At 46.0% G+C, this 27,500-nt stretch overlaps 1 protein-coding gene across 1 annotated transcript; it reads right to left on the bottom strand.

Annotated features, from left to right (window-relative positions):
- Positions 1-22,164: 22,164 nt before the first annotated feature.
- cdk5r2 (cyclin-dependent kinase 5, regulatory subunit 2 (p39)) lies at positions 22,165-24,739 on the bottom strand. The gene is given in 1 exon segment (NM_001078790.1): positions 22,165-24,739. A coding segment is annotated over 1 exon segment (966 nt). The 5' UTR covers positions 24,370-24,739; the 3' UTR covers positions 22,165-23,403.
- Between the last annotated feature and the right edge of the window lie 2,761 nt (positions 24,740-27,500).

Below are 27,500 nucleotides of genomic sequence, written 5' to 3'. Positions count from 1 at the left end.
GTGTAAGCTCCTGGGATCAGGGACCAGCGTCAGACTGGGCTGCCGGGGTACTGGGGAAAAACCCGGTGGGCCCCGGCAGCCCAGATCTGATTCCCCCCAGGGTGCTCCCGCGATCCTCCATCTTCCTCCCCCGACATGCTGCAGGTAAGTTTCTTTTAGGAGCGCTCAGGGGTGGGGGTTGGAGGGTGTTGGGTGCCTCTGCGGGGTGGGCACATTGGGGGGTGCAGGGGCCCCGGTGGGTCCTGCACCCCCAGTCTGACCCTGTCAGGGACCATGTTCCATCCTATCAGGATCGGCATTGATGCAACTAGTGCCCAGACACATTGGGGGTCTTTTTGAAAGAGGCATCTGGGGTGTCCCCAGGTTTGGATATAGGTATTATTGTACAGCGCTGCAGAATATGTTGGCGCTTTATAAATAAATGTTAATAATAATAATAATAGGGCAATGGCGAATATACTGTATATGTAGTACTGAGCCCAGGGTATGACTGGGGGGTGCAGGGCCACCGGGGCTCCCGCCCCAGGGGCCCTGCAGGTGCCCCCGCCAGTCGTGTCCCCTACCCCCCCAGGGGCCCCCCTAAACCCCCCGTAGGGCCCCCACCCGATGTCCTCCCCGAGAGCATATAAATTGAACGCGTCAGGGGAGAAACAGTCAGTAGGGGCCCACTATGGCCGGGGCCCACCAGGATTTTTCCCGGTGTCCCGGCGGCCCAGTCCGAGCCTGACTGAGCCACTTAGGCTTTCCCTACACATATAAATGTGCCAAGGCTTTGAGGTTTATAATGATTTCTGACCAACAGGCTATAAACAGACTCTCTCGTATACTTGCAGGGGTTACCTGATATCTCTTACAATAGGCTACCGACATAGAAAAATGTCTGAAATAAGCCAAACAGTATGGCAGCACCAACTATTTAGTGGGACATGCAAAAGCCATTTCCTATAAATGTACTAGAGGTTATTTACTAACACCAGGTAGGTTTGCTCAAATAGTCATAGCCCCGAGCAATTAGTTACTGGTTACTGCACTGGGGCACATTTGCCCATTGTTATTTAATAAACCCCAGAGGGCCCCAAACAAATGCTGGCCCCAGGGCCGCCATCAGGGGGCCCGGCCAATCTTTACTTTTAAAGGGCCGGGCCCTGTCATCCGATTGGTCGTGCCCCATGCTTATGTGTGACATCAGTACACATGGGGTGCAACCTTATGAAAGGGCCTGTCTTGCGGAGGAGAAGAAGAAGCAGAAGAAGCCGAAGAAGAAGATGCCAACTTTGGGAAGCACTGTCTATGGGGGGCACTGTGTATGGGGGAACTTTCTATGGAGGGCTCTGTCTATGGGGCAATTGGGGCTACTGTGTATGGGGCAATTGAGGGCACTGTATAGGGGGGGAAATTGGGGGCACAGTCTATGGGGGCAATTGGGGGCACTGTCTATGGGGGGGCGATTGGGGACACTGTCTATGGGGGCAATTGGGGCACTGTCTATGGAGGGGCAATTGGGGACACTGTCTTTGGGGGGCAATTGGGGGCCCTGTCTATGGGGGCACTGTGTATGGGCAATTGGGGGCACTGTGTATGGGGCAGTAGCGTTAAAGGGGCCCTGGCCAGCATAGCGTTAGGGGGCGCTGTGGTAGAGGGGCCCTAATACTTTTTATGTCTGTGTGTACTTTGTACTGATGGGAAGGCCCCAGACTCGTATGAAAAAGACTTATTTACCAATATAATCTAATAAGAGAGAAGGAGTAATTACTCATTAAGGCAGTGTAAATAGAGCTGGTCACCTTATTGGAAAAGCAACAAAGCCAGGGATGCGTGACTTTATGATGGCAATTCAATGCATTTGTTATTTTGCAGAAAGGAAGGCCCCCTGCCCCCACCCCGTAGGGTTTAAATGAGTAGAATCTTCATTTTCCTGGACTTTCTCGGAATCATTGGATTGGACGACTGTATTTGTAGGTTTACTTCCCCTTGGATTATTTCTTTGCCCTTGTGCTTTACTCAGGGAAACGTGTGAAATCTCCGCAGGGAGGAGGCAGGGAAAGCAAGTGATAAATGTCAGTGCAATTTACCCCCTGGTACCGTGTATCATTATTCACCTGTCACTGGGAGACAGTGGGTCGCGGTGTTGGCGAGGGATCCGGCTGCGCAGGGGCCAATACGTCACTCCCTGCAGCAACAACATTGGTTTTCTCTCTCCGCTGATCATTAAACACAATGAATATTTTGCAATAGCCCCATTTCTCTTGATTCTTGGCTTCTAAGATGATTTAATGTGCTCTACATAACGATCATTGCGTCATAATTCCACCTCCCCTTTAATTGCCTTTCAAATTAAAATTAAAAATAATAATAATTGGTGTTGCCTTTGATACTCCTTTCCCTGGATTTAAGCAGCAAATGTGGCCCCTCTGTATCTGTCAGGGAGTTAGGGAGCAGCGAGAGCCTCTGAGCTGAAACTGGAAAACCTTATAGAGGTACTACATAGGGATGCTCTCAATACATATATATTGGACTCAATAAACTTAACATATACAAATTCCTGAATCCTCAGACAAATGAAAAAGAGTCTGCAATTGATAGCATGGATGCACAGAAGGGACTGGGGCTGTGGGATAGCAGGTATAGTAGGGAGAGATGGTGCCTATAGTAGCAGTGGGGGGATAATAGCCTCTGGGAAGGGACTGGGGCTGTGGGATAGCAGGTATAGTAGGGAGAGATGGTGCCTATAGTAGCAGTGGGGGGATAATAGCCTCTGGGAAGGGACTGTGGCTGTGGGATAGCAGGTATAGTAGGGAGAGATGGTGCCTATAGTAGCAGTGGGGGGATAATAGCCTCTGGGAAGGGACTGGGGCTGTGGGATAGCAGGTATAGTAGGGAGAGATGGTGCCTATAGTAGCAGTGGGGGGATAATAGCCTCTGGGAAGGGACTGGGGCTGTGGGATAGCAGGTATAGTAGGGAGAGATGGTGCCTATAGTAGCAGTGGGGGGATAATAGCCTCTGGGAAGGGACTGGGGCTGTGGGATAGCAGGTATAGTAGGGAGAGATGGTGCCTATAGTAGCAGTGGGGGGATAATAGCCTCTGGGAAGGGACTGTGGCTGTGGGATAGCAGGTATAGTAGGGAAAGATGGTGCCTATAGTAGCAGTGGGGGGATAATAGCCTCTGGGAAGGGACTGGGGCTGTGGGATAGCAGGTATAGTAGGGAGAGATGGTGCCTATAGTAGCAGTGGGATAATAGCCTCTGGGAAGGGACTGGGGCTGTGGGATAGCAGGTATAGTAGGGAGAGATGGTGCCTATAGTAGCAGTGGGGGGATAATAGCCTCTGGGAAGGGACTGTGGCTGTGGGATAGCAGGTATAGTAGGGAGAGATGGTGCCTATAGTAGCAGTGGGGGGGATAATAGCCTCTGGGAAGGGACTGGAGCTGTGGGATAGCAGGTATAGTAGGGAGAGATGGTGCCTATAGTAGCAGTGGGGGGATAATAGCCTCTGGGAAGGGACTGGGGCTGTGGGATAGCAGGTAGTAAAGTGACATGTAGTTCAGCAACAGCAGGAGAGGCACATGTCATACTTAATATAAAATGTGAAGCCCCTGAAGCCCATTTAGCCCTGAGCCCCGCGGCACTCTATTCTATACAAGAGACAAACACACCTTTCTCTCTCTCTCCCCATCTAACACTCCCCCCCCCCCCACACACCTATGCACCTCCCGGAATAGCATCTCCATGGCAACACGGATGCGCCTGCAATCCTGTATTATGCATTAGGAAGCTCTGCATCCCTCGCTCATCGCCTGCCTCGATATTTCAGCACAGACTGCAGCAAACGTCAGCCAATCGGATCCCTCCCTGCCCGGTGCCAAGTGGCCTGTACTCTTGATTCATAATTTCTGATAGAAATTCCTTTTAAGGCCTCACGTAGGCAGAATGCGGCGCATGGAATATTGATGGAAGGAGCTGGTTAAAAGCTTTCCCTGTCAAGTCAGTGTCTCGCAATGATTGCATCTCTGGCTAAAGACCCGCTCTGAGCTCTTACATCAGCACTTCCCATTCTAGATATTCTTGGAACAATGGCGGAGCAATATTCCCACATGTCTGTAACCTTCTTATGAGCTAAGGGGGGGCCTTGGCCTAATCATGGACCACAAACAAGGCCTAATAGTCTGTGCTATGAACAATCAGACATTATTAGAGCTAATAATAATAATAATAATAATCTTTGACTGCCGTCATGCTGATTGCCTGCCATTATATCAGGGTTCAAACAGTTGAGTGTATGGGCTGCGACTAGGCAAGACTCCACACTCTGATTGGTCATCTTATGAGCAGCCTTATTGGACGAGCCCATGCTTCTCACCCTGAATTGCTATTCTGGGAGGATAATTCAGCAATATCTATCAGCAGAGAATGTTCTACAGAACGTTCTCCAGTGATTGTTCAATTTCTCTAGTTTAACCACGTATGTTACACGCCATCGCCGATGACCAGTTTGCACCCCTGAGCCCAAGTCCTCAGTAGTTAGGCCTAAAGCTTAATACCACCCCAATTCTTTGGAGGAGTTAAGTACAGGGCTCCGTCGGCAGCTCTTAGTGCCCCTTTATTTGCACGTGTGGCATTTAAAAAATGTTCCATACAATTTAATATCAGTTTCATTGGTGCCACTTAAGGTGGCCATACACGTTAAGATCCGCTCACTTTGCGAGGTCGCCAAATGAGCGGATCTTCTCCCCATATCCCCACCTACGGGTGGGCGATATTGGGTGAATTTAGGCTAATTTGGTCGTTTGGACCTGGGGCCAAATTAGAACACCGTTAATAGGTGCAATTGGTTCGGGGACCACATCAACGAGTTGATGCAGTCCCCGATCCAACTACATTTTTTAACCTGCCCGATCCATATCTGGGTGATATCTCGGTTGGGCAGGCCTGTCGTTTGTCCCCCTACAAAGGCTGGGACCGATCCCGTGTATGGCCACCTTTACCCTATCAAGATGTTTTTGGACCATGGGAAGGGACACACAGACACAATGGGAGAAGATACAACTCCATTGCCTGGTTGTAACTGAACCCCAGAAGGCATTAGTCAAAGACACCACCAATGGTAGTAACTGAGAATGGGATTATGGTGGGTTTCCTGTGGTTATGGAAGAAAGATTTGAAGGCGCAAACAGGTGAATAACAGTGAAACCATCTTGCTGTGAGGCTGTAGGACAGCGATGCACAAAGCAGCAGACGCCTCCTCACTGGGCAGGAAATGCATTCTTTGTTTAGTCGCCCACTGCTCGCTCTTTCCCAATGCTTCTCGCCGGGGATGCGGCTCGATAACGTCACACAAGCTATTGGCTTTGTGCCATCCACAATGACACGCACCGCCCCTTCCTTACGCTGCCATGAATCACACTACTCCTGTGTTATTGGAAGATACTCTTCTATGTTTGAGAAGCTTTCTCATTCACTTGGCCCTTAACAAATATCCTTTGCTATAACTTGAGACCCCATGGGCAGCAGTAAAAGGATTGGTGGGTATTGTTACACTCGCTGCACTCAACCACAATTGTACTACTTGTTCTCTTTAATTATACCCTCTCAGTCTACACATGTTCCTTAGCCAACGAATGTGGAATTAGTACTTTTAACTTCAATAGAAATGAAATGTCTATTTCTTTGTTGCCCCAGTGGACCATTTTATATTCAGGGGTTCAGGTGTGGATGATACCTTGGATTCACATTTGGTTTAGCTGAACCCTTAGCAGAGGTGACTCTATGGCTTCAGTGAGATGATGATCCAGTCCTGGCATTTTTAATATCGCGTTCGAGACCAAATACAACACTGTCCAATGGCAAGAAAACACCAAATATAAAACTAACCCAAAACAAGAAGGAATACCATAGTACACAAGGCCAAGACAGACTAAATAGAACAATACCCAAGTCCAAAACAAGACAAAATACAACCCAAAGTCAAGACCAAATATAACAGCACCCAAGACAAGTATAAATACCACGGCACCTAAGGCTAAGACAAGACTAAATACAACAATACCCAAGGTCAAAACAAGACAAATTACAACAGAACTCAAGGTCCAGACAATAAAAAAAATCAACAGTGCTCAAGGTCAAGACTAGACCATATACAACAGAACCCAAAGTCCATGCAAGACCAAGTACAACAGTACCTAAAACAAAGATTAAATACAGCAGCACCAAAGTCAAGAGAAGACCAACTGAAACAGTACCCAAAGTCAAGAGAAGACCAAATGTAATATTAAAGTCAAGACCAAATACAACAGTACACAAGGCCAAGACAAGGCCGAATATAACAGCACTCAAGACCAAGAAATGAACAAATACTACAGTAACCAAGCCCAAGACCAACTGCAACAGTACTCAAGACTACATAGAGCAGCACCATAGTCAAGGCAAGATTCAAGTACCCCACGTCAAGACAAGATCAAAACCAATACCAACAAAAGACCAAATACAACACTGCACAAGACAAAGAAAAGAATGGATACAATGGTACCAAAGACAAGGCCAAATAAAACAGAACCCAAGACCAAGACAAGATACAACAGTACACAAGACAAAGTCAAGACCAAATACAACAATACCCAAAACCAAGACAATATCAAAAACAACAGCACCAAGCCAAGAAAAGTACAATACAACATTACCCAAGGCAAGAACAAAGACATCCAACAATACCCATTACCAAGATGAGATTAATTATTACAGTACAAAAGACCAGGAAAAGACTGGATAAAGCTGCTGAATTGTGCTTAGTACAGGGGAATCCCTATGTGCCATAGTTTTATGGTATCTCTCTGTACAGGCTATGAGCAAACTTAGGGGGCTGTTCCTGCTGAATTGTGCTTAGTACAGGGGAATCCCTATGTGCCATAGTTTTATGGTATTTCTCTGTACAGACTATGAGCAAACTTAGGGGGCTGTTCCTGCTGAATTGTGCTTAGTACAGGGGAATCCCTATGTGCCATAGTTTTATGGTATCTCTCTGTACAGGCTATGAGCAAACTTAGGGGGCTGTTCCTGCTGAATTGTGCTTAGTACAGGGGAATCCCTATGCTGCTATAGTTTTATGGTATCTCTCTGTACAGGCTATGAGCAAACTTAGGGGGCTGTTCCTGCTGAATTGTGCTTAGTACAGGGGAATCCCTATGTGCCATAGTTTTATGGTATTTCTCTGTACAGACTATGAGCAAACTTAGGGGGCTGTTCCTGCTGAATTGTGCTTAGTACAGGGGAATCCCTATGTGCCATAGTTTTATGGTATCTCTCTGTACAGGCTATGAGCAAACTTAGGGGGCTGTTCCTGCTGAATTGTGCTTAGTACAGGGGAATCCCTATGCTGCTATAGTTTTATGGTATCTCTCTGTACAGGCTATGAGCAAACCTAGGGGGCTGTTCCTGCTGAATTGTGCTTAGTACAGGGGAATCCCTATGTGCCATAGTTTTATGGTATTTCTCTGTACAGGCTATGAGCAAACTTAGGGGGCTGTTCCTGCTGAATTGTGCTTAGTACAGGGGAATCCCTATGTGCCATAGTTTTATGGTATTTCTCTGTACAGGCTATGAGCAAACTTAGGGGGCTGTTCCTGCTGAATTGTGCTTAGTACAGGGGAATCCCTATGTGCCATAGTTTTATGGTATCTCTCTGTACAGGCTATGAGCAAACTTAGGGGGCTGTTCCTGCTGAATTGTGCTTAGTACAGGGGAATCCCTATGTGCCATAGTTTTATGGTATTTCTCTGTACAGGCTATGAGCAAACTTAGGGGGCTGTTCCTGCTGAATTGTGCTTAGTCCAGGGGAATCCCTATGTGCCATAGTTTTATGGTATCTCTCTGTACAGGCTATGAGCAAACTTAGGGGGCTGTTCCTGCTGAATTGTGCTTAGTCCAGGGGAATCCCTATGCTGCCATAGTTTTATGGTATCTCTCTGTACAGGCTATGAGCAAACTTAGGGGGCTGTTCCTGCTGAATTGTGCTTAGTACAGGGGAATCCCTATGCTGCCATAGTTTTATGGTATCTCTCTGTACAGGCTATGAGCAAACTTAGGGGGCTGTTCCTGCTGAATTGTGCTTAGTACAGGGGAATCCCTATGCTGCCATAGTTTTATGGTATCTCTCTGTACAGGCTATGAGCAAACTTTGAATTTGCCAATTCCAGTACTCAATGAAAGCAAAGGTGTATCCTAGCATAGGTATTTCCCTGGTATTTGATAAATATATATTTAATTATATTTTATATCCTCACAGACTGGAACATTTTCAGTGCAACTGGTTTATTCCAAGATCCCAAGATCATCGTCCCCGTTCAACTGCAACAAAGCGGAGAGCAGTTTGGCTGATCTGTGAGTAAGACAGGACACATGCTCCTCTCTGGAAATGAGGCGTTAATTGACATTGATTTCTCATTTAATAGTTTGTCAGCCAAGCTGCTTAAACTGCACAGTTCACAAAAAGACAGATCTAGGCAAATTGATTTTGTGCTCCCATCTGCCGTACATACGGAGCATATTTGCACTTAAACATAAATGACAACGAGTGAAGTTCTTCCTAACCTGCTTTAACCCAAAATAATGTTTTATATTTTCAAATCACTATTAGCATTAAAGGGAAACTGTACCTATGTTTATCTGCAGAACTGTGGAATGATTAGTTATACAGGTATGGGACCCGTTATCCAGAATGCTCAGGACCTGGGGTTTTCCGGATAAGGGATCCTTCCATAATTTAGATCTCCTACCTTAAGTCTGCTAATAAAATTATTTAATCAGTGATTAAACCCAATAGGATTATTTTGACTCCATTATTATGACTTAATTATATCTTAGATGGGATCAAGTACAGGTACTGTTTTATTATTACAGAGAAAAGGGAATCATTTAACCATTAAATAAACCCAATAGGGCTGTTCTGCCCCAATAAGGGGTAATTATATCTTAGTTGGGATCAAGTACAGGTACTGTTTTATTATTACAGAGAAAAGGGAATCATTTTACCATTAAATAAACCCAATAGGGCTGTTCTGCCCCCAATAAGGGGTAATTATATCTTAGTTGGGATCAAGTACAGGTACTGTTTTATTATTACAGAGAAAAGGGAATCATTTAACCATGAAATAAACCCAATAGGGCTGTTCTGCCCCCAATAAGGGGTAATTATATCTTAGTTGGGATCAAGTACAGGTACTGTTTTATTATTACAGAGAAAAGGGAATCATTTAACCATGAAATAAACCCAATAGGGCTGTTCTGCCCCAATAAGGGGTAATTATATCTTAGTTGGGATCAAGTACAGGTACTGTTTTATTATTACAGAGAAAAGGGAATCATTTAACCATGAAATAAACCCAATAGGGCTGTTCTGCCCCCAATAAGGGGTAATTATATCTTAGTTGGGATCAAGTACAGGTACTGTTTTATTATTACAGAGAAAAGGGAATCATTTAACCATGAAATAAACCCAATAGGGCTGTTCTGCCCCAATAAGCGGTAATTATATCTTAGTTGGGATCAAGTACAGGTACTGTTTTATTATTACAGAGAAAAAGGAAACCATTTTTAAAAATGTGAATTATTTGATTCAAATGGAGTCTATGGGAGATGGCTTTTCTGTAATTCGGAACTTTCTGGATAATGGGTTTCCGGATAAGGGGTCCGTTACCTGTACCTATAGAGACATAGCCCTATGATTTATTCTTGAAGCTCCATCTTTTTGCATTGGCTGTGGCCCCTTATCTGTAAAGTCTGCTGAACAGGGTTGTAACCCAATGGGTGCCAGGCAGACAAGAATTATTGGGTGCTGTTGTGGATCCTGACTAATGTGCAATTTGATTTATGGGGAAAGGGGAGAAGGACTGAAGATATTTGGCTTCTAGTTCCGCTCGTCTCTAACACAATTGCTTTGTACCCAATGTACATTCATGGTTCTGGCTCGGAATGGAGCGGGGCTAGGAGACAGCGCGATGCTCTGAGGTCACATTGTCTGGGACTCAGAGTGACAGAGCAGACAGAGGCTGTGATGGGTGGGGGGCAGAGCCCTAGGGATTGGCAGCGGCAGAAACTGAGAAATGCTGAAAATGATGAAATACCATTTTGTTTTAATGAGCAGAAGACACAAAGGGAGGCTTTACAGTCTGGGGACGTAGCAGCGACTTGCTGACAAGACAGAGAATTGATCATATCCGTGTAACTACCCTACATGTTGTTGCATGATGAGATAATTATATATTTTTTATCAGACCACCACTCTCTCCTGTCTCTTCCGCTGCTATCTCTGCCTCAGGAGAGCAATTCTTTGGTTTTTATTTTCTTTACTTCCTACAGTCTTCTTTCTATATGCTTATAAATGCATGCTGCAAGCTATTGTTATACCTGCCCATCCTGCCTACTATCCCCATCCCTCTCCAACCTCCCCAGTATGCTCATTCCTATCTAGCCTGCCCAATACCTACTTGTTCAGTCTGCCCACATCCCTAATATCCCCCCCCCCCAGCCGGTCCATCATCCTCATCCCTATCCAACCTCCCCAGTATGCTCATTCCTATCTAGCCTGCCCAATACCTACCTGTTCTGCCTGCCCACATCCCTAATACCCCCCCAGCCTGTCCATCATCCTCATCCCTATCCAACCTTCCCAGTATGCTCATTCCTATCTAGCCTGCCCAATACCTACTTGTTCAGCCTGCCCACATCCCTAATACCCCCCCCCCCAGCCTGTCCATCATCCTCATCCCTATCCAACCTTCCCAGTATGCTCATTCCTATTTAGCCTGCCCAATACCTACTTGTTCAGCCTGCCCATGTCCCTAATACTCCCCCCCCAGCCGGTCCATCATCCTCATCCCTATCCAACCTTCCCAGTATGCTTATTCCTATCTAGCCTGCCCAATACCTACTTGTTCAGCCTGCCCATGTCCCTAATACTCCCCCCCCCCCCAGCCTGTCCATCATCCTCTTGCCTCTCCAGGCATGATTCTGCAACAGTACAGAATTGGGGGTATTTTTAAGATAAAATACAATGGTACTTTAGACCAAGACAAGACCGAATATAACAGCACCCAAGACAAGAATAAATACTATAGTATCTAAGGCCAAGGCAAGACTAAAAAGAACAATACCCAAGGTCAAAACAAGACTAAATACAACTGTACTCAAGGCCAAGAAAAGACCAAATATAACTGTGCCCAAAGTCAAGACCAAATACATCTGTACTCAAGGTCGAAGACAAAATACAACGGAACTCTCATGCCACTCCAGCCTGTTCAATATCCTTATAATATATAATATATAATCCCAGTACCTATGCAATCAGCCCACTGTGCTCAAACTCTCCATGATACTCAATACCCCTCAACTCCTCCATCCTGCTCAATATCGTTCTACTCCACTATCTTGAAAATTATCCCTATACCTCCCCAGCCTGCCCAGTATCTCATACTTCATTCCTTATACTATCTTTATTCCCCACTAGTCTGCCCACTATATTCCTATCTTTTCAGCCCAAATATCTTCATAACCCTTTACATGTACACCCCCCTCCTCCCATATCTCCAGCTATTCTTATACCAGTTCTGTCAGCCCCCCTCAGTGTGAGACAGGGGGAGGAGGAGCCCACCTCAGTGTGAGACAGGGGGAGGAGCTCACCTCAGTGTGAGACAGGAGGAGGAGCTCACCTCAGTGTGAGTCAGGGGAGGAGAAGCCCACCTCAGTGTGAGCCATGGAGAGGAGGAGCCCACCTCAGTGTGAGACAGGGGGAGGAGGAGCCCACCTCAGTGTGAGACAGGGGGAGGAGGAGCCCACCTCGGGCACACTGCCCCACCAATACACCCCAGAGCTAAGGAAGGGCCCACCACCCAACTCCAGATTACCCTTTCCATCAGAGCAAAGATTACTGTGACCAATCCAGGCACATTTCGGCCCCTCTCACGATGCACCAAACAGCCAGCCAATGCTCTGGGGCTACTGGGACCAAGGGTTTTTTCCAGTGCCTGGCCGGCCAGTCCAACCCTGAGCCAACTAGCTTCAAACAACAGTTAAAAGATATTGGTCTACTGTTTGAAAGAAACGTTGGTTACTATGGGTTACTAGACCCATACTGACCACACTGATCCCCCAGTACAGACTGCATTCTGCAATGTTGGAGAATGACCACCATTTTGGTTGGCACAGATGTTCTTTCTAGGACAGACATAGTAAAGCACCAAGGAAAAGACAAGAAAGCCAACGTTCTGTTTCAGTTGCAATGCAGCTGGCTGTAAGACATTCTGTATATAAGCGTGGGTTGTTGAATAATCATATCCTCAAGTCATTTATTTGTGCCAGAATAGAAACTGGGTGCTTTATGCTGAAATTACAGGCTGCAATATGTATGTGCCCAATATAGGAGGAGGTATTTTTAGAGAGCCATTGCTGATGCACAACCTGTAGCCCAATGCAGTGTGACTAAGGGGCCGTGACTAATAATGCCAATCTATAATATTATTAGCTCAGCAGTTGCAGAAGGAAAACTGGTTTATATGGATTCCTGAGCAGGTGGCACTGAGCTTGAATGCGCTTTAATTTAAGCTCTTTATAAGCAGCAATTATGGACCAATGGTCCTGCCCACACCACTTTTATCCACATGTAGACCAGCGATGGACCGAGGGACAGGTTTTGATGTGAACTTGGCATCAGAAAAAGAGACAAAAGAACATGATTGACAATGGCAGAATGATATATTGGGTTTATACTGTGCTCCTCCCAAACCTGTGCTTCCAGGACTATCAAGGTTAATGCCTTTTCAGATGGTTTTGTCCATAGTTAAGGCACTGGCCAAGTGGGCGGACTGGCCCACCAGGATACCTGCCATGGCAAGACTTTTAAACATTGGTATTTAATTAAATATTGTTATTTAATATTATTATTAACATTTATTTATAAAGCGCCAACATACCCCGCAGCGCTGTACAATAAGTGGGTTCCATACATTGGGCATACAGAGTAACATATAAAGCAATCAGTAACCGATACAAGAGGTGAAGAGGGCCCTGCCCAAAAGAGCTTACAATCTACAAAGTTCCAATGAAACAAGTAGGGTCCCGGAAATGAACCCCAGGTTTAAACAAATGAGGCGGTTCCTAAATTGGACTAAATGATGGCGATTGAGCAATTGAATAGGGAATATTGTAGGGAATATGGAGGCTGGCATGTCCGTGTCACTCACAGCTCTGAGCCATATGTCTTGCATTGCACAGACACAGATTGGGAGAAGTGCGAAGAAAACAGCCTCATTGTGACAGATAGGACAGAATGTAAGGTAAAAATAAATCACTTATGTTTCCCTTCTGTGATGCTGGAAAATTACTGGCCTTCCTGCAAAACTCCAGCCACTCAGCACTGCCATAAAGTGATACTGACACGACAAAACTACTCTTCAGAGTATGAATGGTGCCTATAGGTCACGTTGATCATTTCTCACTGATAAACCTGATTCTGTAAGTAATTGTTACTAATGTTCCTAACCTGCCTGGCCCTTTCAGCCTGTCAGTTGCAGCTCCTAATGCTAACGGACTCCTGCAGCACAAATATGGCCGCCCCCTCGCAGAGGAGCATGGGGAATGTATAATGTAAAAGCACTGGGTACATAATTTAATGGCAAAATTGTAAATAGCATGCAAAGGCAGGGTTATAATTGTTGTAAAAAAGGGTTAATTCTTGGTCAGTATCTCAATAAGGGAGCTGCAAACAGATTAGGGCCCCACTCTCTGTTAGCCCCCCCCAGCCCTGCCAATCAGCACCTTAATGCAAAGGCAAAGTGCAAAAAGTTTCTATTATACCTCTAATGTGTCTCTTGACTGTGCAGGCAAAACAGAAGTAGGTTATTAACTACTGTACGGTAGCATGACAGCAACAATTTCTTTGAAGGGGCCCATGCACATAGCAACCCCAACCAATGTCCAGGGGGCAATGACTAGTGATGAGCGAAAAATTTGCGAAACAGCAAAAAAAATTGTTGCCCACGGCTATTCTTTTGTCGCCCACGGCTTTTATTTTGTCGCCCCCAGGTATTATTTTGTCGCACGGCTATTCTTTTGTCACCCGCGGCTATTATTTAGTTGCGTGGCTATTCTTTTGTCGCCCGCGGCGACGCCCGAGACAATTTTTGGACATGTGAATTTTTCCGCGGCAAATTTTTTCATCCGTTTCGCAAAACAATCCGCCAATGGCGAAATGTTGGAATTCGCCACGAATCCATGCCTGGCAAAACATTTCGCCCATCACTAGCAATAACCCATCACATCGAACCCCCCCACGCACATGCGTGAAGGGGGGGGGAGGTGCAGGGGCGAGGTGGCCGATTGGGTTTTCTAGGGTGCCCCTGCATGTGGGGCTCATTTATAAACACTGGGCAAATTTGCACCTGGGCAGTAACCCATAGCAACCAATCAGTGATCACATTTTCCAGCCTTGTAGGTGTAACAATGAAAGTAGCCTTCTGATTGGTGATAATGGTGATAAATGTGCCCAGTGTTGACCACAGTAGCAGAATGTTCAGGATAGCATCCCACACTCCGGGTCACAGCTTATCAACGAAAGGGCCTTCCCCTATTATGGAACCCGGGTATGTTGTGACTGTGGGCATCTGTTGGCATGAGATGATCAGGGTCAGACTGGACAGGAGAGGGGCCGGGGGTAAATCTGGTGGGCCCCAGTCCTCGTGTGCCCTGCCAACCCAGACCCGATCCCCGTTGGAGCTCCCTAATGAAACTCCCAGACATGGGGGGCCCCTTTGGGTATGTGGGCTGTGGCAGGGGCCCCAAGGCAGCGACACTGATGGGCCCTACACACCCCAGTCCGACCCTGGAGACCAGAGATATTTCCCTCTCATGGTGCATAAAGCTGCAGGAGTGTGGCGCATACCGTGGGCAGTTTGGGGGGATGGCCTAGAAGTTAGATCTGATTTATTTGAGCAGCAGTTTGATGGATGTGAGTATTTGTACAAGCTCAGCTACTATGTGCCTATTTATCTTCTTGTTTCACATTACTGACTACTGGTTTGCACCTCCGGGGATCACTGACTCCCCCCCACATCCATTTTACACCCCCCCCCCCATAGGTAGCAGCTGCAGAAAACAAAGCACCTAATGTACAGTAAGAGCTTTTATCAAGGTCTCCTACACGGCTTGTGTGCAGTCTGGGCTGTCGCTGTGAGTCAGTGAGAAGCGGAGATGCCAGAACGCGCTGTTCCATTACAGAGAGTGGGTGTCAGAGCTGGCGGATAGAAGCTGGCGGATAGGAGCTGATGGAAATGCACTTTAAGTGCTTGCTGGCTGCCACTATCTCGCAAGTGCCACGTTGGGTGCTTAATGGAGATTCTATTGAGCAATATTAACAGGGAAGAACAGTACTGTAATGACTGTGAATGCTGCAGCCTGCACAGGAATCTGAAATTAGGTGGAAAATTAGCAAACCATGTAGCTGTTACTGAACTATAATACCCATAAATAGTAATGAGAGAAGCTGTCCTGTTTGATTCGCCGCAAAATGTTATCATTTACAGTAGGGGGTACATTATCCCTTATAATATATGAGTGATACTCAGAGTTCCCTGTATAACTCAGCCTGCAGCCTTGTGCCTTTATATGGGCACAGAACCCCTCAGTGACTGCTAATATCCTTATCATTTACAGTAGGGGGTACATTATCCCTTATAATACATGAGTGATACTCAGAGTTCCCTGTATAACTCAGCCTGCAGCCTTGTGCCTTTATATGGGCACAGAACCCCTCAGTGACTGCTAATATCCTTATCATTTACAGTAGGGGGTACATTATCCCTTATAATACATGAGTGAAACTCAGAGTTCCCTGTATAACTCAGCCTGCAGCCTTGTGCCTTTATATGGGCACAGAACCCCTCAGTGACTGCTAATATCCTTATCATTTACAGTAGGGGGTACATTATCCCTTATAATACATGAGTGATACTCAGAGTTCCCTGTATAACTCAGCCTGCAGCCTTGTGCCTTTATATGGGCACAGAACCCCTCAGTGACTGCTAATATCCTTATCATTTACAGTAGGGGGTACATTATCCCTTATAATACATGAGTGATACTCAGAGTTCCCTGTATAACTCAGCCTGCAGCCTTGTGCCTTTATATGGGCACAGAACCCCTCAGTGACTGCTAATATCCTTATCATTTACAGTAGGGGGTACATTATCCCTTATAATATATGAGTGATACTCAGAGTTCCCTGTATAACTCAGCCTGCAGCCTTGTGCCTTTATATGGGCACAGAACCCCTCAGTGACTGCTAATATCCTTATCATTTACAGTAGGGGGTACATTATCCCTTATAATACATGAGTGATACTCAGAGTTCCCTGTATAACTCAGCCTGCAGCCTTGTGCCTTTATATGGGCACAGAACCCCTCAGTGACTGCTAATATCCTTATCATTTACAGTAGGGGGTACATTATCCCTTATAATACATGAGTGATACTCAGAGTTCCCTGTATAACTCAGCCTGCAGCCTTGTGCCTTTATATGGGCACAGAACCCCTCAGTGACTGCTAATATCCTTATCATTTACAGTAGGGGGTACATTATCCCTTATAATACATGAGTGATACTCAGAGTTCCCTGTATAACTCAGCCTGCAGCCTTGTGCCTTTATATGGGCACAGAACCCCTCAGTGACTGCTAATATCCTTATCATTTACAGTAGGGGGTACATTATCCTTTATAGAAATAAAATATGCTGCAGTTCAGGGAACTCTTTATAGTATTTATCTATTTTAAATTTTGTCTCCAGCTTATCCACATTACAAATACCCTGGGAAGCGGTGCTTGAGCTACAACATTAGTCCTAGAATTTAGGAACTGGGAGCATTTTTATTCCATGATCCCGGAACTCCATGTCCTGATATTAAACCAATTCCTGTGCCGCTAGTTTGACTCCTCCTTACAAATGGGGGTCACTGACCCCGGCAGCCAAAACCTATTGCTCTGTGAGGCTCCAGTTTTATTGTTATTGTTACTTTTTATTTCATATCATTCTATTTAGACCCTCCTCTTTTCATAGGCCTGCCTCTCTGTCAAACTACTGCCTGGTTTCTAGGTTAAATTAGACCCTAGCAACCAGATAGCTGCTGAAATTCCTGAAGAGTGAAATAAGTGGAAACATTTTTACCTGCTCAGAATTGTCTATTTAAATTCCAAGAACCAGATTACCTTGTAAAGGGTTTAGTTGAACTATAACAAACTAAGACAACTATTCAATTTACTTTCTAAACAAAATACTGGTGCTTTTTTATTATACTAATGCAATAGTATTTATTAATGCAGCCCCCCAATTGTATTTAAGTGCTGTAATTAAAAGTGTCTTTATATCAATAGTACCTAACAAGGATGTAGCTGAACTACAACAAGATACAAGAACAAGAAAGAGTGAAATAAGACCAACTGCAAATGGTCTCAGAATACTAAAAGTTCATTTTAAAGGTGAGCTTCCCCTTTAACATTCTAGATACACTTCTTCCTACCGACAAGATGTATTTCTAACTGAAAGCCCAATAATACACTTTGTATTTATGCTCTATAGAAATAAAACTGCTGATTGTAGCAACTCCTCGCTGTCGGCAGTCAGTGGCACTTGTTTTATTTGCAGGAGGTGCTTCTGTAGCTGAAATATTTAGGGCTCGGCAGGTCCCTCCCAGGGGGCCGGTGCCACAGCAACACATTTCAGGCTGTGAATAAGTCTTGAGCGGTGATTAGTGAGAGCAAAACAAGCACCATATGGAGAGAAACGAACTCACGGAACTCAGGGCCAGAGATAAGTGAGTGGGAGGAGCACAAACAGTTAACCAGAAAGCCTGTATGTAACAATCTGTCCTCTGATAGGCCAACGAGGATGGGCCAAGTTCAACAGAGGCTACTGGGGGCCAGTGGGTAGCCACAAACACTACACTTGGCCAACTGGATTTTCTACCTTTGTATCTGATAAACCCAATAAGATCTAGACTGGGAGAGAAGCAGCTTGGGATCTCATTCATGGGTCGATGGGTTCAACGAATCAGCAGCTGAACTCGGCCCTCGTATGGATTCCTTTATCCCAGAACTTGGGAAATTACATTGGATGTAACTGTTTAAAATGGTTCCTTATTGAGCCTTAGAGATGTACAGGCCTTAATGTAGTGCAGAAACATGTATGTAAGCTTTTCTCAGCCAATCGGAATGCACAATGGAGCTGAGGCTGCTCTCTTAGCCAACTGATTATTTGCTGTCCAGTGACCCCCTGAAACGTTAATAGATGTTACCCCAGTGTTTCTATATATCTGTAACCTTGTTATGGGCTAAGGGGGCCCAGCCTGAAGGCCAGTTAGGGGGGGATTTGGGGTGAGTGCTTATTTGTGCCCTGGGTACCCCTGGAACTATAGCGGGGTGACTGTTACCCCAGTGTTTCTATATATCTGTAACCTTGTTATGGGCTAAGGGGGCCCAGCCTGAAGGCCAGTTAGGGGGGGATTTGGGGTGAGTGCTTATTTGTGCCCTGGGTACCCCTGGAACTATAGCGGGGTGACTGTTACCCCAATGTTTCTATATATCTGTAACCTTGTTATGGGCTACGGGGGCCCAGCCTGAAGGCCAGTTAGGGGGGGATTTGGGGTGAGTGCTTATTTGTGCCCTGGGTACCCCTGGAACTATAGCAGGGTGACTGTTACCCCAATGTTTCTATATATCTGTAACCTTGTTATGAGCTAAGGGGGCCCAGCCTGAAGGCCAGTTAGGGGGGATTTGGGGTGAGTGCTTATTTGTGCCCTGGGTACCCCTGGAACTATAGCAGGGTGACTGTTACCCCAATGTTTCTATATATCTGTAACCTTGTTATGGGCTAAGGGGGCCCAGCCTGAAGGCCAGTTAGGGGGGGATTTGGGGTGAGTGCTTATTTGTGCCCTGGGTACCCCTGGAACTATAGCAGGGTGACTGTTACCCCAATGTTTCTATATATCTGTAACCTTGTTATGGGCTAAGGGGGCCCAGCCTGAAGGCCAGTTAGGGGGGGATTTGGGGTGAGTGCTTATTTGTGCCCTGGGTACCCCTGGAACTATAGAAGGGTGACTGTTACCCCAATGTTTCTATATATCTCTCATGTATAATAAGGGATAATATACCCCCTACTGTAAATGATAAGGATATTAGCAGTCACTGAGGGGCTCTGTGCCCATATAAAGGCACAAGGCTGCAGGCTGAGTTATACAGGGAACTCTGAGTATCACTCATGTATTATAAGGGATAATGTACCCCCTACTGTAAATGATAAGGATATTAGCAGTCACTGAGGGGTTCTGTGCCCATATAAAGGCACAAGGCTGCAGGCTGAGTTATACAGGGAACTCTGAGTATCCCTTGTATAAGGGATAATGTACTTACTATTGTAAATTATAAGAATATTAGAAGTCCCTAGGGAGTTCTATGACCATAGAAAGACACAAAGCTGTACCACAAGGTCATGGAATTGTTTTTTTATATTGTTTTTATATTTTAAGCTTTAAGTGCAGTTATTTCTATCGATAAGCAAGCTTTCATTATATATAACAGAGAATAAAATGACAACTACGCTGTTAGAAGAAGAAAAAAATTTAGGAGACATGCAGTATATAATGTTTCACTGGGCCACTGGGCTTTATGGGAGTCAAATACATAAGTTGGATATGAATTCAATGTATATCATAAAAAATTGGGGATGGAGTGATAACAAATAGCGTACTGTCAATATGTTTCCATATAAGCACTGTGTATTTTATCTCCCCATGCTTGTTATATATTTAGCGCATAGAAAATGGTTAAACGGTTATTAAGGGAAATGAGCTAAATGTGTCCCTTTACGTAGGCAGAGATGATGCAATAATTGCCCAGGGCCGGCCGATACCTTATCTGTCTATAATTGACCCTGCGGTTAAACACAATAAGAGCTGTTTGACAGTAACGGGCGAGTTATAGTGAAAACACAAAAGAGCACAGATTATTAGCCTTGTCCTTAATAAACTCCTCCTTATCAGTAAAGCATCAAAGAGAGACTTATGATCTAGGCCCCTATCCTCATGGATGGCAATGCCCTTATTTACAGCAAAGCTTGTTATTTAGATAAATTCATTGCAGATTTTGTTGGAATAAACACCTTTTTGTTGCCCCGTTCCAGCTGCTTTTGCTCTCTCCAGCCTTAGGCTGCTGGGTGGGGGCTGCAGTTCAACAACAGCTGGTGACAGAGAAAAACATAATTAAATCTCATGTGTTGTGGGGGGGGTTTGATCTCCCCCTCCTCTTGTCAATTAAATCCCAGTTCCTAATATTTATTAATTGTACCGTAAGCCACAATAGGGCTGATTATAACAGCAATGCTGCGACTTTGCTCTCTATTCAGCACCAAGGGCAGCTCCCTGGCTGTGCACTGTCTGTTCTCGCTGCTCAACGAGGCACAATGGGAAGGATAGCCGGTGCCTATACACCTCCTCCAATCAGAGAGGCCTACATAGACCTAAGAACCGGCATTGGAAAATAAACCCCCCCATAAAAATAAAAAATAAAAATCACAAATTGCTATGACCCCCATAAATATATATATATATATATATATATATACAGAATACATACTGTTATCCGGAATGCTCGGGACCAAGGGTATTCCAGATAAGGGGTCTTTCCGTAATTTAGATCTCCTACCTTAAGTCTACTAAAAAAATCAATAAATCATCAATTAAACCCCATAGGATTGTTTTGTATCCAATAAGGATTATTTATATCTTAGTTGGGATCAATTATAAGGTACTGTTTTATTATTACAGAGAAAAGGGAATCATTTAACCATGAAATAAACCCAATAGGGCTGTTCTGCCCCCAATAAGGGGTAATTATATCTTAGTTGGGATCAAGTACAGGTACCGTTTTATTATTACAGAGAAAAGGGAATCATTTAACCATGAAATAAACCCAATAGGGCTGTTCTGCCCCCAATAAGGGGTAATTATATCTTAGTTGGGATCAAGTACAGGTACTGTTTTATTATTACAGAGAAAAGGGAATCATTTAACCATGAAATAAACCCAATAGGGCTGTTCTGCCCCCAATAAGGGGTAATTATATCTTAGTTGGGATCAAGTACAGGTACTGTTTTATTATTACAGAGAAAAGGGAATCATTTAACCATGAAATAAACCCAATAGGGCTGTTCTGCCCCAATAAGGGGTAATTATATCTTAGTTGGGATCAAGTACAGGTACTGTTTTATTATTACAGAGAAAAGGGAATCATTTAACCATGAAATAAACCCAATAGGGCTGTTCTGCCCCAATAAGGGGTAATTATATCTTAGTTGGGATCAAGTACAGGTACTGTTTTATTATTACAGAGAAAAGGGAATCATTTAACCATTAAATAAACCCAATAGGGCTGTTCTGCCCCCAATAAGGGTAATTATATCTTAGTTGGGATCAAGTACAGGTACTGTTTTATTATTACAGAGAAAAGGGAATCATTTAACCATTAAATAAACCCAATAGGGCTGTTCTGCCCCCAATAAGGATTATTTATATCTTAATTGTGATCACTTACAAGGTACTGTCTTATTACTACAGAGAAAAAGGAAATCGGTTTTAAAATTCTGAATTATTTGATTAAAAGGGAGTCTATAGGAGATAGGCTTTCCCTAGTTCGGAGCTTTCTGGATAATGGGTTTCCGGATAAGGGATCCAATACCTATATTTATTTATATATATATATATATATATATATATCACCAACAGATACATTTATGTCATAGGAATAAGTAAGACAAATTTATATATATACATATATATATATATATATATATATATATTTCTATGCAATATAAAAATATATAATTGCATGTCTGTGTCTCATTTAATATAAAATAGAATAGCAGGAGGTGCTGCAATGCTGTTATTGCACTGGGATTGTATAATGCGCAACAAACATGAGATCACCCCCCCCCCCCCCCATATCTAATTCATACCATTTCCTATTAATGAGGCCCTGGAAGGTGCACCCAATACATCCCCCGGCAGAGGGGAGAATAAGAAGAAAAACACAATATACTCCAAGGGATTCATAATCATTTTTATGAGATTTTTTTTTCTTAAATATACAATATAAAACAATAACGCTTTTTGTACATTTGAACACTGTTGGCACATTGAACAGCTTCATTGTCAGACAATATTGCGACACTGTGTGTGTGTGTGTGTGTTCCATTCCAGTTACATTCATATATACTATGAGGCTATATCTGCAATGTAATGTTGAATAGTTGAGCACCAAGGAACGTTCCCCTTGGTCAGATTCTTCGGAGACAAGAAAACAGGACAAACCTTTTGGTCAGGGGTTTGGCAGCCTAGGGCTGCTTTAGCTCAAGGGTTGGACTACAGCTCCCATCATCCTCTGCAAGACATAGGGGGATACAGCAAACATCAGCTGACTGCTCGACTAGACGGAATGGCCATAGAACGAAATGTCACCTTGTAATAAAATGAAAAGAATATGAAAACACCCAACATGCCCGTCTAGAAAAATATAGAAAGCCCCCACCCCTCTTATGTACTGTGATTCACAGTAGCACAGAGACTGTTCTTTAGATTATACATATTTGTCTATGCCCCCCCCCCCCCATTCCTTAAGCTATAGAATTCACCAATTACACCCATTAGTGAATGGATAGGGAGTACAGTGCTGCCCTTCTCTTAAGGGGGTGTCGGATATTTAATAACAGACACCAGTATCAAGGTGGAAAGTGCCTGGAATTGTAACAATGAAAAGGTTAAGATTTTAGAGAGTGGCAAAGGGGTGATATAATAGCCCAATGATAAGTGCCCCCCCCCCCACCCCAAAAGAAAGAAATCACCAACATTATGTGCAATGGGGGTGATACAACGGAGCTGAATGATTGGGGCATGTTACTAGCGTCAGTTTGCAAATCAAAAGAAACAACGGAGATGGGTTGCTTGAATTCTGGGAACTACAACAGCCTCTGTCTGCCTAAAGATGATGAGAGTTATAGTTCAACAACACTTAGCTGCAGGAAAGAGGTCTGTATTTTAACCCATTCTCACCAGCGGAGTCAGTAAATCACTGCAGTCCCCTATTCTAATAAACATTTGTATGGTCTGAAGCACCCAAAAAATAGGCTGCCAAATGGCACTCTAAACAGATCCATGTCTAAAGAGCAATACAACCAATATTTCAAGTGTCTGTCTCGGCAGCCTGTTGGACTGGACTCGGCTCCATTCTACAAGTTGATCGTGGATATTTGTTGGTTTGTGTTCTAGAACGGTCCTCAAACTGTTTCTACCCGGCCACCCGCCCCCCCCATACCTCCACCCTAACGATCCAGATTTATAGTCCAGTGCCCACTGGGTTCTCTGGTCTCTCCTTCGTTCTTCAGGTCTTGGAAGACCTGTGTAAAGAAATGGGGGTCAGAGTTGATCTGCAGCATTTTGGCACTCATACGGTCAATGATGCTCAGGCAGCGCTGCCAGAAGACTTCTTTATCCGTCTCCACCAAAAAGGGCTTCAAGGGATAGGAGATTTCGTTGCCCATGTAGGAATAGGCCAAGTAAAGGCAAGTGAGAAAGCAGGCCTGGAGCTCAAATTCAGTAGCCAGTTCGTCGCCAATGGCCTCTCGGCAGAGAAGGTAGACAAACACCAGGTTGGCCGGAGTGATGAAGCCTTGGTCTTGCCAACCCTGCAGTAACAAGGCCCGGTCGACGTTACGAAACCACATGGTGAGCTCCCCAGGGCTCAGCTCCTTTAGCCGGTAGCAACGGCGACATACAAACTCACCCAAGCAACGTAAGAGTTCCCCAGTTGATGCCTGAACTATAACCCGACGTGGGGAGCACAGAGACCGACCACTTGCCTGTTTCTGCACCGCCACCAACTGGTGTTGCATTTTCTGGCCCTCGGAGGAGCCAGGGGGCACCGTGGGCACTGGTACCGGTTTGGGCTCCCTGCGCCCAGGGCTGACCTGGGACTTGCGCAGATTCTCATGGTTCAGCTGCTCCACTGGGTTATTGTTGTTGGGAAGCAGAGGGCCATTAATAGGACCTGGATTTGGGTTGATCTTTTTGGCATTTTTCTTTTTAGCAGAAGCTGCCACAAGCCGCTTCCAAGTCAGGGCAGAAATGAGCACAGAATGTCTCTTGAGGCTCTTCTCCGATTTGCTGCCTCCATTTTTGCTGTTGGGGATGGCGGAATATCCACCTCCGATCCCTGGGGCCTCTGGTTTCTTGTCATCCAAGGGCCCAGCTTTCCCAGATGATGGGGACAGAGACAGTACCGTGCCCATGATGGTGGCAAGGAGAATGGAGGGTTTATCTCAAGCCTTGGTAGAAAGGACACCTATAAACAAGCTGAGGGTGCCAGACAGCGGCAGTACAACGTCCAGATGCAGGTAGGGAAGACAAAAGGTGGTGCGATTACTGTATCCTCCCAGCTGCAACCAGTCTGGCTTCGGTTAAAGCAATGCCTTATTACTACCTGCGTCCAACTCCCGCGTCAGAGAGCAAGACGTGCGATAAAATCGCTGGTTAATGAGCAGGCAGGTGTGCAGGATGCAGAGCCCGACAGATCCCGTTAGACAGGGCGTGGAGCTGCTCCCTGCAGCCCCGACAGACGAGCCAAAAGCACCAACTAACGAGCCACCTCTCCGGCCGCTCTGTGCGCTCTGCCGCATCCAGCAGCGATTGCTCTGCGCTCTGGGACTAAAGGAGGGCGCAGGCTCAGCGATCGGCCAATCCCATCGCACTACGGCTGCGAGTGACACTAAGCTGAGCCAATCAGGAGCGGGGGATTTGGGGAGGCGGTGGCTGCTGTTGATTTGCTTGTGGGTGTGGGACTGCAACGGATTCAGAGCTGGGGATGCTGCGGCCCTCGGGCCTGATACCTGGCTTAGCGCTGGGAAGCAGTGGGGCACTTGTATCAACCCAACAGGATTCAGTGCAAAGTAAGTGCAATTAGCCCAGCTTTGCTAATTGCCTGATTATGTATATAATTGCTCCCCAGCCATTAATTAAACAAGTAACCCTATACATGCCATTGCCCTACTTAATAACTGCAAGCCAGCTGCACAGCCCCCCAGCAGCCAAAGTCTGTCAGAGAGAATGCTGGGAATGGGCTGAGGTTAAGTGCTGGGAACCTAAGGTTTAACGTGGGGGGTATTTGATATATGTCTGGGCTGGGGCAATCTGTGGGTTCTTTCAAATGCCAGGGGGGCTGTAAGGTGCCACAGACAGTCACTATTTATTGGGCTGGGGGGGGGGGGGGGCTGTTTGTGCCTCTGGGTACTGGGAATGCCAGGGGGCTGTAAGGTGCCACAGACAGTCACTATTTATTGGGCTGGGGGGGCTGTTTGTGCCTCTGGGTACTGGGAATGGCAGGGGGGCTGTAAGGTGCCACAGACAGTCACTATTTATTGGGCTGGGGGGGGCTGTTTGTGCCTCTGGGTACTGGGAATGCCAGGGGGGCTGTAAGGTGCCACAGACAGTCACTATTTATTGGGCTGGGGGGGGGGCTGTCCGGGCCTCTGAGTACTTTGAATGCCAGCGGGGCTGTAAGGTGCCACAGACAGTCACTATTTATTGGGCTGGGGGGGGCTGTTTGTGCCTCTGGGTACTGGGAATGCCAGGGGGGCTGTAAGGTGCCACAGACAGTCACTATTTATTGGGCTGGGGGGGGGGCTGTCCGGGCCTCTGAGTACTTTGAATGCCAGCGGGGCTGTAAGGTGCCACAGACAGTCACTATTTATTGGGCTGGGGGGGGCTGTTTGTGCCTCTGGGTACTGGGAATGCCAGGGGGGCTGTAAGGTGCCACAGAGAGTCACTATTTATTGGGCTGGGGGGGGGGGCTGTTTGTGCCTCTGGGTACTGGGAATGCCAGGGGGGCTGTAAGGTGCCACAGACAGTCACTATTTATTGGGCTGGGGGGGGGCTGTTTGTGCCTCTGGGTACTGGGAATGCCAGGGGGGCTGTAAGGTGCCACAGACAGTCACTATTTATTGGGCTGGGGGGGGGCTGTTTGTGCCTCTGGGTACTGGGAATGCCAGGGGGGCTGTAAGGTGCCACAGACAGTCACTATTTATTGGGCTGGGGGGGGGCTGTTTGTGCCTCTGGGTACTGGGAATGCCAGGGGGGCTGTAAGGTGCCACAGACAGTCACTATTTATTGGGCTGGGGGGGGGGGCTGTTTGTGCCTCTGGGTACTGGGAATGCCAGGGGGGCTGTAATGTGCCACAGACAGTCACTATTTATTGGGCTGGGGGGGCTGTTTGTGCCTCTGGGTACTGGGAATGCCAGGGGGGCTGTAAGGTGCCACAGACAGTCACTATTTATTGGGCTGGGGGGGCTGTTTGTGCCTCTGGGTACTGGGAATGCCAGGGGGGCTGTAAGGTGCCACAGACAGTCACTATTTATTGGGCTGGGGGGGGGGGGCTGTTTGTGCCTGTGGGTACTGGGAATGCCAGGGGGGCTGTAAGGTGCCACAGACAGTCACTATTTATTGGGCTGGGGGGGGGGGGCTGTTTGTGCCTCTGGGTACTGGGAATGCCAGGGGGGCTGTAAGGTGCCACAGACAGTCACTATTTATTGGGCTGGGGGGCTGTTTGTGCCTCTGGGTACTGGGAATGCCAGGGGGGCTGTAAGGTGCCACAGACAGTCACTATTTATTGGGCTGGGGGGGCTGTTTGTGCCTCTGGGTACTGGGAATGCCAGGGGGGCTGTAAGGTGCCACAGACAGTCACTATTTATTGGGCTGGGGGGGCTGTTTGGGCCTCTGTGTATTTGAATAGCCAGGGCCTGTTTTGAATCTCAGTGTAGGCCTATCTGGGCATCTGTATTGGTGAGACCAGTCCCATGGAGTGAGTACAATCAACATTAGGGCACTGCTTGGTATCTTACAGCCCCTCTGGCATTTGCCAGAACCCACAGGTTGCCAGTCTGGGCCCGAGTGGCTGCAATAATAGGGGGTTGTTATATTTTTTCAATGAAACTGCATAGTTAGGTGCAAAATGTATGAAGTATTGATGCAGCCCTTCCTCTACCCGCTGTAGTCTCAACCCCCACTGCCAGTTATATGTTCAAGTGCCGCTCTGGGCACAATACAGCAACTTTGTCCCAAACAGGAGAGAAGGAGCGGCACTCAGACTGGACCATGAAGGTGAGAGGATGGGGAATATCTTTAGCTGTGGCCATGTAAGTATATCCTAGACTTTACTTGCCTTTTAAAAGAGAGCCTGAAGCTGATTCATGTGTAGATGACCAAAAGTTGGCTTTTGCATTGTTTCAGAAGCCATAGCCAACAGCACAGGGAACAGTAGCAATTACATAAACTCACTGAATGTTTACAATGAATATGTATGTTGGAAAGTTGCATTTTCATTCATTCAGTAACATTTTATTTTGGGGGTTTATATCACCTTTAATGT

Source organism: Xenopus tropicalis, chromosome 9 (genome assembly GCF_000004195.4).
Source record: "Xenopus tropicalis strain Nigerian chromosome 9, UCB_Xtro_10.0, whole genome shotgun sequence".
Lineage (NCBI taxonomy): Eukaryota > Metazoa > Chordata > Amphibia > Anura > Pipidae > Xenopus > Xenopus tropicalis.
This window is presented reverse-complemented; position numbering and strand designations above follow the sequence as displayed.